The sequence below is a fragment of the Gasterosteus aculeatus genome, chromosome 17 (genome assembly GCF_964276395.1).
Source record: "Gasterosteus aculeatus chromosome 17, fGasAcu3.hap1.1, whole genome shotgun sequence".
Taxonomy (NCBI): Eukaryota; Metazoa; Chordata; class Actinopteri; order Perciformes; family Gasterosteidae; genus Gasterosteus; species Gasterosteus aculeatus.
Genome location: NC_135705.1, coordinates 2,503,893 through 2,519,090, shown reverse-complemented (window position 1 = coordinate 2,519,090; position 15,198 = coordinate 2,503,893). Strand labels below are relative to the sequence as shown.

The following is a 15,198-nucleotide window of genomic DNA, read 5'->3' as shown; positions in this document are numbered from 1 at the left end:
CACAATAGCAGTAAGTCTTTCAGAAACAACTAATACATTCTTAAAATAGTCGTTGCTGACTTGTTTTATGCGATCATTTTATTTTCATTAACACCCTTCACTGAAAAGCAATTTTATATGCATTAGGGTTAAAAAAACACAACTGAGACATTTTTTTGTAATGATATACAACTTTTCTTCAGAGAATATTACATATTTATTGTATAAATCATTAATATTTGTCTAATATTCCATCATTAAAGATACCACAAGGCATCAATGAAGAAATGTCTTTTTGATGAGGGAAATGACCCAAACAACTGTGGTTTACGACCCATCCACCCTGAACCTGAACTCCACATTGAAGCTTTGTTGTTATTGATTAGTCAACACTCGGCATCATAGTCCTTCTTGAATATTTAAAACAAAGTGTGGAGGCTCAGTGTGCAGACGGAGTCATTCAACAAAACATCACTGAACATAAAACAGGCACAAAATACGAAAGCAAGAAACTAGTCTGTTTAGAAGAAACATTTCCCCACATTAATACTACAAGTATTCTTTAGAAGTCTCACGTTGGAGGCGGAGTGAGTAGCAGCCACTTCAAATGAAACAGATTTTTTATTAACTGTCGGCAAAGAGAATAAAAGAAAAATATCTCAATCTCGTTAGTCAACACTTTTTGAACTGTGATGTCATCGTGTGACCTCATCTCCCTTGTTTTGGGCGAAACACAAGGTCGACCAGACGACGTTATCGGTGCCGTTCACATAAATAACAGTCATAGCGGCAGGTTCATTAAAAAGAGAGAAAAAAAAAAAAGAAAGTTAAGGTGGCGATTATCTGTTATTTCTTAAAGTCAACAAAAACCATGAAAACCAACGCAACAGTTACAACATGATGACTGAAAACTGTCAAACAAATGCAGCATTTCCGTGTGATAAAAAACTACAGTGACCAGCTGCTTTAGGAAACTAAATATGTTTTTAAAGCTCCAGAATCCAGAAGGTGTTGAGACACCGACACACTGTTAGTTGTTGGACTTTGTGTGATTTGTTGCAAATAAGAACATAGAATAATAAAACAAGGTGCAGACGTGACAGAAAGCGGAGTAACGGATCGCGAGTCAAAACATGTCGGATCGTCTTCAAATCAACTGCAAAATGTGAGACTTTTGAGCTTTGTGAAATGAGCCAGAAATGTGACCGTTGTGTCGTTCACCCGAGTGCATGACGTGAATCATTGAGTTACATTAGAAACAATAAAGTTTAGAGGAAGCATTAACTGAACTAGCCCGATGAATACATTAGCAAATAACATTAGACACGACAACAAACACACAAAAAAAGTCCTACGCTGAGTTTGAAAAGTGCCACCAAAAAAGGCTGAAAGTGGTTTCAGTTGACAAATGAAATGAAAAACATTGGCAGTAAACAGTCGTTCAATGACAACGTTCTGGACTCGACAATGAGTTTCCTCTAAAAGAGATTTCTCGTTTTGGTGCAAAAGTCCTGTTTAAAGTTTAGAAAAAACAAATAAATGGGAGTTTTAATAACGTGTCGAAGTGGGATTTCTTTAACTAAAAAGAAACAGAACTGTTTGGTATTTACAATCGCAAAAGAAAAAAAAAAAAAAAAAGTAACGGAAATGTTACAAAATGTATATTTGTGAACAGCAAAGAGTTTGTTTCAATCCTTTACCGCTTGAACCGTTTGAACACATTGAAGCGTCTCTCCTCGAGTAGCACCTGTACTCTCCTGAAACATCTGTTCACCAAGGAGGATCCTCATGACTCTCGTTCTGCACCGCTGGAAAAAGAATCGGCGACAGTAATACTCCGGTTCCTTAATCATAGATCATTTGTTCTCACATTCGGTTGGCAGAAGCACGTACTTTTTCTTTTTTGAACTTTATCTTTTTTGAACACCAGGTCACCCCTGACTCTCTAGAGGGGGGAACAGAGGGGAGGAAGGGGTGGAGGTCAGGTGGGGGTCGGGTGTGTGGGGGGCAGAGTCAGTGGAGCCCCGCGTGTCCTCAGTGAGCAGCTGAGCTGAGCAATGAGCACGGCTTGATTTTGAAAACAAAGATGTGAAGGTGGCAGGCGATCTGGTTGCAAACACTGACGCAGTAACGCAGCAAGTCAAAGAAGGAAATTATCTGCAGGGGGAGGAAGAGGAAGAGGACGGAAAATCACACCGCTTCAACTCAGGAAATCACAATTTCGACCGACTAATTTTAGCTTTGCATCTCAAATTCTACTCGTCATCTCAGAATTCAGCGTTGCAATAAACTAAAAATCATAATTTTAACTTAATATTTCAGAATTTCGAGTTGAGGCTTTTTCTGTGGGATTATTTAAAACATTAATATATTGTTGCCACAGATATTACACATGTTACATAACTGCCTGAGTACTTACCAATGCAATCCACAGCACCAGGTACTCGTCAATAAAACTATTGAAGTACTGATCCAGGAACAGGAGTCCTGGTCCCAGGAAGGCTAAATCGTGGAGATGCATCTCACTTTTTGTCATATGTGCAACCTGAAGACAGACAGAAAAAAACCCATAAATGAGCAAATTGTGAATTAAACACGTGAACATTCTCTGACACGTTTATGACCCAATGTGCACGTCAGGCTCTTCCATATGTTGCTCTACGTGTCCGCTGTCCTCCATGTTCTCTCTGCACTGTGAGCTCTGTGGCAGTAAAAGTGACTTCAGTGGGGAAACACCGTCTACAACCAGAGAAAAGGTTTGACTCACAACTAATTTATTGGTGATTTTGGCTGAGACGAAGCCAAACGCCAGAATGTACAGACACGGGTGTTTCTCGAAGAGCTGGACGGCAGACTTCTTGTATATCATCATCGCCAGAATGATAACCGAACCAATGTGAAAGCACGGAGAGAGGACGCTGGTTCCCTGAGGACAGACGAAAAGACACAGGGGGTTGGTGTGAGCGGAGGCTGCGGCACACATCGGAGACCTTGATCCACAAACATCACAATCCAGAAGTGTTCAGTATTCACAATACGCAGCGTAGCTTCATTTATAAGAGGCGGTTGAAGGAGTGAAAACAGGCGGGAAGAGTTCAGACTTACTGCTATTGTGGATCCGTTCTTGCCGACTCCCCCCGTGAAAATAACTCTGAAGTAATTGGTGCAGGAGAAGATGGCTCCCAAGAAAGTGCAGATGGCAGGTACCATTTTCATCTGGATATTTAGGATCGGGATCTACAAAAAGAAACAGTAAAATTAAAACAATTACACAACTCAAACATTTCTATTAAAAGATGTGCGTGAGTGAACCTTTACACTGAAAACATTGGAAGTCGGAGTGGTCACATTTACCAGCGACTGCCAAAAGGCGGATCCTCCCACGGCGGCCAGCAGATACATGATTATAATGAAGATCTGCACCTCGGTCACGTCGATGCTGAGAGGGAAGCAGAGAGGATCACCGTGAGGACCACAGACGTTAGACAGGGAGGGCTCGAGGAGAGTCGAAGCTTTCAGGACTTAAAGAAGCCAATAGTTCACTGGTAACCAGAGGAGACTCCAGGAAATCGCAGTCTATTTGTAATGAGATACGTCGCGCTGTGCCAAGCTACGCTAAGCTATGCTAAGCTAACCCCCTGAACATAGAGAAGCGATATTTTAACCCCTGGGACACAAAGGGGAGTAACGGATGCAACTATCGAATATTTATATAATCAATCATTCTGATTTTTAAAAGTTATCAATAAAAGATCAGAAATTTGCATAAAGCACTTAAAAGATAAAACACATTCTGTCGGGATTTAACATTTGTGTTATTTATTTCCACAAAAAACGCAAAAACTACACAGTACGACTCACATGCCGAAGCGCAGCGTTCCCGACACGTATGTCTGCCAGTGGGCGCAGTAGAACATGAACATCCCGGCGAAGCAGCAGAAGAACATCCAGTCGGGGTTTGTGCCCATCTGCACCGCGATGCTGGTCCCCAACACCACGAACACTGCAGAGACACGGCGCGTGGACAAAGACAGCGGTTACATCCATCAGTCCATTTGAAAGAAGAAGAAAAAAAAAAAAAAAAGGCTTTTAGATTCACAGGAGAGCGCGAGGGAACCGACCCGTGGAGAGCGAGTCGCAGCCGTGGTCGAACAGCTCGCCCAGCGGGGAGCTGCTGTTGGTGCGTCGGGCCTGCTTCCCGTCGATGGCGTCCAGCGACTGGTAGATGAACAGACCCACGGCACACAGCAGGTACGCCCAGAGCGGCGCCTGGAACCAAGCAACGCAAAGAGTCTTTAGAGCGAACGCAAAGTCTAAAAGACCCAAAACAAAAGGGCAGAAAATAAGCAATCTTATTGCCCAATGTGCCCACAACAGTGTTGTTATTGATTACATACAGATGTTAACACATCTGCTCGGCTACTTCAATACAGATGGGACTAATCTGCAGCACGGGTTAAACATTATTGATTGAATTGATGTTCTGGAGCTTTTGAGTAAATGATCTCTTACTGGACCTTTCTGGACTTTAACTGACGACAATCTTAAAGACAAAGATCGGTTTCATGGATCGGCTCCATTATTAATCAGACATCCGACCCAGAGCTGCCTGCTGAGCTGCAGAGGCTCAGAGGAAATAGCTGATTATAAAGATACCGTCAATAAACAACAAAACGGGGAAACCTGCTCAGACTAAAGACTCACAAGATCAAACTCTGACCTCTAAAATAAAAATGACTGCGTATTTTCTATTTCATACGTGTGAGCAGCTTGTTTTATTTAAAAATGATACTTAATAGCAAGAAGGCTCATCAATACTCTGCTGCTCTTGCTGTGTTCAAAATACAGCTTTCCATGGAATTCATTTAAAATCATTCTCTTTTAGAGCTGAAAAAAAGAACACAGCTAAGCTAAAATACGAAGAAAGAAAAGATATCCCAACAACACACATCTGCAGGAAGTGTTAAGTTCCATTATTACTTGTAGCTTAATACAGATGTTAAATAACATGTAACATTTGGAACATGTAACATCATTCAACAAGTCCATTATGGAAAACATGAACTTCAGCGTGTCAAGTATGACGCCGTTCCAGACTGACGACCAACCTGTTCGGTGGCAGTTGGACAATAGTAAATGAGCACGAGGGTGGTGAAGACGTTGGTGGCCAGGCCGATGATGGTGATGAGGTTGGGGGCGATCCAGGAGGGGACTCGTCCCACCAACCACTCCCAGTAACGCTGCATCAGAGGCTCCAGCAAGGAGCGTCCAGCGCTGCTGTACCTGAAGAAATAAAAAAAGTGTCCCATCAGGAGGAAGAGGCTCAAGGTTTATTCTCTCGGTTTGCATGAGAACAAAAAGTAGATCCTTTTTTTGTTAACAAGCCAAAGTCTGTTTATTTATACCCGAGAAAAGTACATAAATGATACAATAATGTGAGTTATTCAAAGCGTGCAAACGGGTGCTATGCAGCTGTTCTTAATAAACATAAAAGGTACGTTTCAATATTAAATAGTACTGTTATGTATACAACTAATGTAATAACTTCATTGATGTAAGTTTACTAAATTCTATTCAAGCTGAATAAGTTGTTTGTGAAAAATACATCTAAGAAAAAACAGTAGATTGCCTGAATTGTTCATCCTCAACAGCACGTTTGTAGTGACAATCTTGATGAGGTCACAAGCGGCACCACAGAACCCTGCAGGAGGTCTTTACTTCAGTTTGTCTCAGAGGACTCGAGTGTCTACCTGTGCTCCTCCAGTCTCTTGAGCTGGTGTCTGGACAGGGGGGGTGCGGGCAGCTCGATCAGCCGGCGCAGCACTCCGGGGGCCAGGCAGCAGGCCGCCTCCATGCCCATGCCCTGCCCCGGGTCCTTGTCCCGGGCAAGGCTTCGGCGAGAACGCGGGCCCCCACCTTGCTGCTGCTGATGCCCTGTCGCACTCATGGAGCCCTGCTGCCTGCTGGTCTGGTCCCCGATGGCTCTGCCTTTGCCTCTGCCACTGTCCTGCCGGAGGGGCTAAAGATCCACAGTGGGGCTAAAGATCCACAGTGGGGCTAAAGATCCACAGTGGGGCTGGATGAGGCTGGAACGAGAGCACAGTACCACAATAGTGTCCCGATATGGTGCATGAAGACAGATTCACAAAACCCATGCTGGTCTTCCCGAACACGTTCACTCTACAATGACTAAAAAGAAAGCTAAATACTCACATGGGTGAAAAGGCTATTTAATTTAATATGTATCTATATCATTTAATTGAGCAATGGTGCATTCTTATGTAGATTTAATGTTTGCACTTTTTTCCGATACATAGTGATTAATAAAGTGCAAATGGAATCTATAAAAATAAGGCACAAAAATAAATAACAATAAAACATTAAAGCAAAACGCGAGTTATTAGTCTGAATTAACAAAGTAACTCGATAAGTAAATAAATAGTGTGACGTGTTCCTCTCAGGAGTTGTAGTGTGGAAGGAACACAAAATGGAAATACACCAGTAAAGTAGAAGTATTCCAAACGATACTTAAGTACTTGTTACACGTCAACAGAAAGGGACACACATGCCTGGGAAGTGTCACACGTGTGTTATTGTTCGTACCCTTGATTATATCATCGCAGAACAGAGCACATGACTACAAACACTAACGGAGCCGCACGTCTGTGACCACATGAACACCAAGAAGTCATTAACAGGGCTCAACCGTAAACAGCAATAACAGAGCGGACGATTCGTGTCCGCGTTACTAAACTATTTCCTGTGACTGTCAGCAACACATGAGCTAGCGACGATAGCAAAACAACAACTCTGCTAATGCTGCCTAGCATCGCCGCTGCTAGCTAGCGGCTAGCTAGCTCCTCATCGGTAGCCTCTGCTGCTGAGGATTAGCATTAGCGGAGCTTCTAGCTACGGAAGCTAGGACTACGGACTTGTGTCAGTGCGGAAGTTTCTAGTTCCTCCCCGCTGTCGGCTCGTTATTGCTCAACCTGTTGACACGACTGAAAATACAACGCCCCATTAAATAAATGGAGAAAGTCACAGTGGACAACTGACACCTCACCTAATGTTTGCGGCTACTTTAAGTTAGCTTGATTAGCTAACCCCCAAGACAGCCAGCTAACTGACGGATGTAACACTGACTGACCTGGCCGATTAAAGGACGAGAGCCGCGGACGCTGCGAGGGCGCTTCGAGGCGGAAGACAGGACCCCGTTGTGGGTGCTCAGTTTTTAAAGTTGCCCTCTATGACCGTTAGATCACCGCAGGGACGTGTGCAGCTGGAGGTGGATCACCACGACCGGTGACTGTCACTGTGGTTGTCACAGCAAGCTAGTTCCCGTCCGTTCCCGTTAGCCACCCCGGAAATCTCGCGTTATTTGTCGAGGCGGCTGTTAGAGTCTCCCGGGTAGAGTGGAAGAGGCGTTTCTATATGCATTACTTCATTTTATTTGAATTTTATGTACACACTGGGTCTGTTCTTACATGTGAAGGACCGGTTAATGCAGCACACATTAATAGTCAAGTAGTTGCACCATTGACGTTAAACATTAATTAGCCAAACATTGCATTATAATGCTGTACACTTCCTAGTAATGATACATGTACTTGTATTTGTTTAGCATATTTTTACAGTTTTAATCAGGGTGGAGGTGGATTTCACATTTTTAAAGAGATCTTTATCCATTATTGCCATTTTAAATGTTGTCATTGAGGTCAGCACATACCAATTATGACACCACATTCTATCTCAAATCTCCAGCAGATCTGTGTTTTTATTACATTCATCTGGCGTCGTGCAGAACGTGAGAAGAAATCGGGGCACTGGACTTATTAATGAAAGCACTGAACAAGAAGGCTGACGTGCTTGTGAAAACCTCATTAACCAACCAAACTTCATCATCATCATCTGCACGTAGCTGCCGAAGGCTGTAAAAGAGGTAATTTGGCATTTTAAACATCATCATTTCCTCTGCAATTCATGTTGCTGTCTGAAGGGAGTTAATTGTGTTTGAACATATTTTAATTTTTTCTCGGGCCTCGATGCGTCCCGATCTGACATGAACTAAAGGTCGACTTCAGGCATTTCAAACCACAAACAACGTTCTTTATAACTGACCTCCTGGGAGACGTTTGGACACAGATTGTCTCAAGACAAACACCAATAATTCTTTTCAACATGATGATTATTATGTGTGCGGAGGCTTCGCGTGGTTGGAGCGCTGCTAGGCCTCTCTGTCCTGCTGTTGCGTCAGGTGGGGATTAAAGAAGTCTCTCAGGAGGCTCTGCACCCGGGTGGGCTGCGGGTTCCCAGCCGGATTCAGAGCCAGGCTCAGGACCCTCGTTGGGTTGAGGTCATCGGACCTGGTCTGGGCCGTGTGGAGACCCTCGATGGCGCTGGACAGCCAGATGAGTCTCTTGAGACTCTGAATGTTTCTGCCGCGGTCGTGCATCAGCTGGTGTTCGGTGACGGCTCGGCGGCTGCAGGGAGGAGAGTTTGTCGCAGTCAGAATACATGTAGGAAAGCACGAAGAAGATGAAAAAAACGCATTTGAATACCACAATATTTATGACAGCTAATAATAAAAAATATTTGTAAAATCTTTATTATTAGGAATATTGAATTTAAGATAGTGAGAACATTGCTCCCCGTGCAGTTACAAGAATAAGAGCCCATAAAGAACAGAAAGAACTCTCACGTAAGTCGCAAAAATAGTTATTAAAGCATGTTTACATGCAAGTTGTAAACAATATAAGCAGTGAATATGCATAATATTAGTATTTTATGAAGCAATTGAATAGGTGGTTGTATACAGTGTGTACATCAGGATTCATTTAGACAGTGGTATTTATACTTGCTGTGTTTAAATATAATAAGTATTCCTCGAAGATCCAGTTGATGCACATTTTGGGAATCAAATTCACTTATTTTCCCCCAACGTGACCGTAATAAAACGCATTGCATCCCACCTCTCGTTCGGTTGACACCGGCTGGTTGTGAAGGCGACGAGAAGCATGACGGCGAGCCAGCGCACGGGCCTCAGGGACGCCTGCATCTTCTGCAAGAAACACATCAGAAGCTCTGCAGGTGGCCGAGGAGAAGGAACCTCCACCACCGGCTAACAGACCCTCAGGTGTCCTCTCTGACAACGGCGAACACAACTGGACTGAAAACTAAAATAAAGGATGGATGTCGGCCTTCGATGGATGTAAATATGGTGAACCGGCAAGCAGTCGGTGTGTGCTGGTATCTTCAAACCCGGAAACCGCGCTGTGATGTTCTCACCCCGACGTCTCAGAACATCACTGCGTCAGGACGTTCTGCAGGTCTGAGGTGTAAGTTTACGTCTCGTTGTTTGTTCTCTGACGTCAGCAGCATAAATGTACCGCAAGACGGTTTCAGCCTCAACACCTTATTTTATTTTCCTGCATTTGTTCGGTTTTCGGTGAAGAAGTAGAATTGGAGCTTTCTTCTTCTTCTTTACATAATAAAAAGGTAGATTTTGATTATTTGTACAATTTACTAGCGTTTCACTGTAAATAAGTTTATATAAAAAGTTCAGGAATTCTGAAAGCAGACGTGAGGGTGGACGAGCAACCCAAAGATGATCCAAAGACAAGCGTCTCTGAGAGAAAGGTATTGTGGGTAAAAAGCAACAACAAATCAAGTGGATCCGAGCTGATCGATTGATCGGTAAAAAGCAGAAAAGAAAGCACACAGAATTAACTAAAAAAGAATGCATTACTTCACATGAAAATAAACCACGTCAGACATTTTTAACACAAAAAAATATTGTTGCCTAAAGGAATCACAGGAAACTCCTCACAGAAGTGAAACTAAAAAAACAAACAGAAATAAATCACATCCACACAAACAAAACAGGTCTGAAGCTGGAGGAGGACGATTTACTTACATTTGACCTGGTAGATGACAGCAGCTTCTCTCACGATCAGACACCAAACTGACTTCAGGTTCCACCTCCAGACCTTTTTATAAAGCCCCCTGACACACACACACACACACACACACACACACACACACACACACACACACACACACACACACACACACACACACACACACACACACACACACACACACAGACACACACACACCCAGAGGGGCGTTTGACAAACGTCAGCATCTCTCTGAATGTGTAAATCAGGTGTTTTTGTAAAAGAGGGATGAATTCTATCGAGGGATTATCCTCTTTGTCTATTTTCTATTTTCTGATACGATCCGTTTCAGTCAGAGAGGAATTCACAACAATGTTTTTATTGATGTTTTTGGCAGTAAGTCAGAGAGGATGAAATAAAACTGAACGTCAGCAAACTGGTTTAAACGTTTGGGGGCATTTTCTGTGACGCTAACGCCTATAATACATTAAACATACTGCTACCGTAAACATACTGTATGATATAACTAATGCATTATCAGCTGCCTGCAACACTGTGATTCAAGCTGCAAGCAATCGTTAGTATTATGCTTCACAAGAAATTATGTACTTGCTTGTTATAATTGATTTTTTAGCAATAATCAATTAGTTATTACCAATGTTAGAATGTATTATAATGTGATTATAACTTAATCATGGTCATCGTTTGCTTTGAATAAACATTAAGTATCCAAAAGCAGGAACATTTATTCATTTATTTATCATGAAATCTTTTGATTGTTGTTAAAGCATTAAAGCTCATGTTTGACAGTGCTGGTCACCATGATTATACATCATTAGCAGATTATAAGGCAGTTTATTTGAGTCGTAGAAAGTGGCCACTAAACTTCTTGTCGGTGGATGCTCGTTGCCGGGGCTCCTTCCCGTTAAAGCACTAACGAACCTCCTCCGGTTAACCGGAGGCCTCTCGTTGCTGCGGAGTCATCGCAGAGAGCGTTAGAAACTCCGTCACCCTTGACAACGCCTCCCGGGGCCTCGTGGGCGGATTCAGTCCATTGGAGGAGCAGGAGGATGGAGGAAGACGCTAACCACTGATGGGGTGAGGGAACAGTTTCTCTCTGTTTTTCTTAGGGAAATGTTTGTGCAGATGTTTGTGCAACTTCTTCTTTCAGGAATAACGTCTATTTGTCATATTTCATACGAACCTTCTGACAAGGTTTTTAGAGAAAAGCTGGTACAATGTGTAAGTGGGTGCAATATGGAGATTAAAAGCAATGATGGATATCATAAAGTGTGAAAACATGGAGAGATGCATACAATTGAATGAGGCTGAATCAGAGAATCTATCAGCATCTATACTCGGTGGAGGCCCAACTGGTGCAATGCGGCGAGCGTCCACACGGTGGCAGTGTTGCACCGAGCAGCACCGGAGCTGCAGGGGAGCAAACGCCGTCCGATATGTGAAATAACTGACAGAAAGCGCCCCCTAGAGGGGTGGGTGTTCATTACAGCCAGAGCCTTACCAGTAACACAGCTGGCGGTTGGTTCCCACCATGGCTCCTAAGGAAAGGTCACGGGGTCATTGACATTGGCAGTCAAGCTTAAGCCATCTTCCTCATGTGCCCGATCCCGTGTCGTCTACGACCTTTAGAGCTAAGCCAAATTAACTAGACCTTTCACCGATGCAAAGCTACAATTTGCCAGATAAAATGAGCATATCCATGTGCTAGATTATAACTCTTATTCGTTATCATTGCTTCTTGAGAACCTCTTTTAATCAGATAATGGCCCCTGAGGTTTTTCTTGCACCTCCCCGGGGGATTGTGGTTAGGAGAGGATGTCAGGAGCCGACATTAAGAATGTGTATATATATTAGTGGTGGGCCGTTATCGGCGGTAACGTGCTGCGTTATGGTGAGGCGATAGAGAAAAAATAGCGCCGATAATCTATTCTCAAAGTTGGGTTGGGAGCTGGGTCTATACTACGCAAGCTATGATGATTTTCACCTTGATATTCTAGCGCGGATGTATACCTACGAGCGCGGATGTTTACCAAGCCAAATTGCACTGTAGGGGGCGAGAACGAGACGTGCTAGCATGGATGCAGCTACGAAGTCACCGGGTTTGCTACGAAGTCACCGGGTTTGCTTCAGGGAACATTTTATTTTTAAGAAGCTTCCCAATGGAAACCTCGACAAGACGAAGTTCTTCAAGTCTCAAATACCACCTAAACGCAAAGCATCGCTTAGCTAACGCGGAAGATGCCGGGCCAAGCGCTGATGTAGCGCAGGGGAAGAGTCGTCGTCAAACTACTATGTTTGAGTGCAACCGAGGCGAGCCCGTCAGCACGGCTCTATCGGCCAAGCTAACGAATCTCCTCGCTCAGTGGATTGCCACCAGCTGCCGGCCCATCAGCGTGGTAGAAGATGACGGGCTCGAGCTTGTTCTTCAGGCGGCCAAAGGTGATCCATCTTACAAACTACCTGCTAGGCGAACTATCAAGAGGAGAATACATGACCAGCACGCCCCTGGTCTAATGTGCCACCTGGCTTGAGAAACCTGTTCTCAAAGACTTACTTTTAGTAATTTTTTGGGTAGCACACATATTCTAAATGCCTTCGGCAGAATTCAAATGAGCCATTTGAATGTAGATTAATTCCAAGATTACAGTGAGATTAATCTAGATTAAAGAAATTAATCTATATATTAATTCTATATATATAATATATATATTTATATGGCATTTATTGGTTTATAGGAATATCTCCTGACTGAGGATTGTTGCTCTTTGTCACAGATGAACGATGAGCTGGGTTTCCAGGGTAACGCAGTGATGATCTAAGACGTCGGCCATGTGATCTCTGGGTTTGAATTCTGCCCGTCATCGTCCTTCAACCGAACCACTAAAAATAATGCTCACTCTCTTATTACGTGAAGTTATCTTATGATTCACACTTGACAAAAAGGTACCTGAAAACAGGCAGTAGGAGGCATCACCATGGCGACGCTTTTACAAATAGAAGGTGAGTACAGGTATATTTATATTAACATTAACGCATGTAAACGTGTTCTGGTAGAAACCCAGAATACAGACATGACCCTGAGAGTCAGAACAACATGTTTCTTTTAATCCTTCATCATATTCTCTGCAGCTTCTCTCTCAATGGTACAGAAGTCTAAATGTATTCACAAAGATCAATGTTCATAATAGAAAAATGATTCATTGCTGATTATTTATCTCCTGGAAAAATATTCCTAATAATAAGTAAAGTGAAAATATGTAAAAAGAAACAAAAAAACAAGAGGACACAAATTTATTTCAAATTCCATTGGCTTTATTTAATGTATATATATTTGTATATATTTATATATATTTATATTTATTATATATATATATACTTAGGTCACAACTTTTACTCAGTTGCTTGATTATCATCTTTTCTTCAGCTTAAGTTCAAACGACATGACACTAAGACCAAGGCATTCCACATCATATCTTACAAAAGAGTAAAGAAAACAACATGACACACGCACACAGACACACACGCACACTCACGCATACATCAATGTACCGGTGTCGTGGTTCTGTTTGCAGAAAGAACTGAAAAATAAAAAGCGGACAAAGAGACGGAGGACAGAGTGAGAGGACGTGAGGAACCAGATGAACCACCGGAGCCAAACTGGAGGATTCTGTTGCATAGATTGAAGCAAACGGGAGGATGTTTGATCGAAACGCACAACATGAGAGTGAAACACACACACACACACATACTTAGGGGGAAGCACAAGTTCCATTTTGTTTCCCAAACAAACGGGCGTGAGCGACACCTTGCAGCCTGAAGACTTGAAGCTAAATGCTAACGGTAGTTATGCTAATGGGGTGTTTAGCCGGTACAAAGGTCAACGGGTCCAAAGTCTTAGTTCAAACAACACGCAGCACAAACTACTTCAGAAATAAAATCATGGACCTCGAGAGGGCGCTGGAGCAAAAGTCAGAAGGATTCATCATCTGGGGAACACGAATGTCTCCACAAACGCGACGTCAGATTGCTGCAGATGTTTGAGTGTGAATTAAAGAAATAATTTCACTGGTTTGACAGTAAGTACATACAGACGGTTGATTTAAGAGGCTGCGTGGTCCCTGTGAACGTCTCCACACTTCAACGAGACGGCGGCCATTTCTACAAAAAACGTCAATTTTAATTTTAACGCACATTTAACATGTTCTGTTGTGCAGATATATCATTTGAAGAACGCTGCCGTGTTACAAACTGACTTGACTTGTCTGAATCAAACGCTTTGTTATCGCTCACTTTTCTTTAAATACTCGGTTACGACCTTCTATGAAAAAGAGATATGACAGTTTACTTATTACCATGGTGAGCAAGCATGTGAGGGTGTTTATTTCTTGTTTTTTTGTGCTGTTTTAGACGTTGACTTCTCGAGGAGATAAACATTTAATTATTAATTAGTTTTAACACCTGAGAGGGGAAACGTGTTTTTATCCAGTATTTTTAAGCCAAAATGGAACTTTTTCTGTCAAATGAGAGGATTTGTTGCTTTCATTCTTCACGCATGAAGATAGACTGAATGTTTTAGTTGCTGCTATGTGCACTACCGGGGCAAGATGTCCAATCAGCCAACATATTGATACGTGTACGGATTGATCTGTGACTAAGAAAACCAAATAAACTCTGTTTTCCTAAAACCAGGAAGCAGCAGAGACTCTCTGCAGGATGATGGATCACAGACATCAATGGATGTGATCGGTTAGATGGTGACACGTGATGACCTGAAGGTTTCAGGCCTGATGTCTCCTCCTCCTCAGGTGAGCGAGTGATGAGTTCAGGACAATCAGTAAATGTCAGAGTTTGTCCGTGCGCGTGTGTGTGTGTGTGTGTGTGTGTGTACGGTAGGATGCAACTGTGATGGATGTTATTCAGTTTCTGAATAAATGAGACAATGAAAACAAAAGAAAAGAAGAATCTTCCATTTTTCATCAATCCATCCATCAGAAGTCACACGGTTTTAATTTCCTCAGAGTGTTTCACCTCACAGTGTGAGTACAGAAGCGTCTGTGTGTGTCTGTGTGTGTGCATGTGTGCAATGTTGCACGTGTTTGGGGGCGAGTATTTGTGATTCATTTGGTAAAAACAGGTCCACATTTTTGGGATGTTTCATTTCATACTAAAACATGCAGAACACAGAACATTGAACACGTATACTTAACAGTTAGTTTTATCCAAATGCAGTTTCTCTTTTTGTTTTTTATATATATATGTGTATATATACACACATATTTATATATATATATATATATATATA

General features: G+C 42.5%; 2 protein-coding genes across 3 annotated transcripts; both read right to left on the bottom strand.

Moving 5' to 3' along the window:
* Positions 1–581: 581 nt before the first annotated feature.
* On the bottom strand, positions 582–7,363 carry cept1b (choline/ethanolamine phosphotransferase 1b). 2 transcript variants are annotated; one of them, XM_040204239.2, is made up of 10 exons: positions 7,127–7,363; positions 5,730–6,065; positions 5,088–5,262; positions 4,101–4,248; positions 3,841–3,982; positions 3,334–3,418; positions 3,085–3,216; positions 2,747–2,905; positions 2,399–2,524; positions 582–2,136 (listed from the first exon to the last, which is right to left on the bottom strand). In XM_040204239.2, exons 2-10 carry the CDS (start codon positions 5,924–5,926, stop codon positions 2,014–2,016), a joined length of 1,287 nt encoding a protein of 428 aa, XP_040060173.1. In that variant the 5' UTR covers positions 5,927–6,065; positions 7,127–7,363; the 3' UTR covers positions 582–2,013. The 2 variants fall into 2 exon arrangements, with proteins under 2 accessions (XP_040060173.1, XP_077948899.1); XM_078092773.1 differs by having other exon boundaries at positions 7,043–7,325.
* A 46-nt stretch (positions 7,364–7,409) lies between these two features.
* On the bottom strand, positions 7,410–9,976 carry pth4 (parathyroid hormone 4). Its single transcript, XM_040205142.2, has 3 exons — positions 9,893–9,976; positions 8,949–9,037; positions 7,410–8,459 (listed from the first exon to the last, which is right to left on the bottom strand). Exons 2-3 carry the CDS (start codon positions 9,032–9,034, stop codon positions 8,204–8,206), a joined length of 342 nt encoding a protein of 113 aa, XP_040061076.2. The 5' UTR covers positions 9,035–9,037; positions 9,893–9,976; the 3' UTR covers positions 7,410–8,203.
* Positions 9,977–15,198: the final 5,222 nt, after the last annotated feature.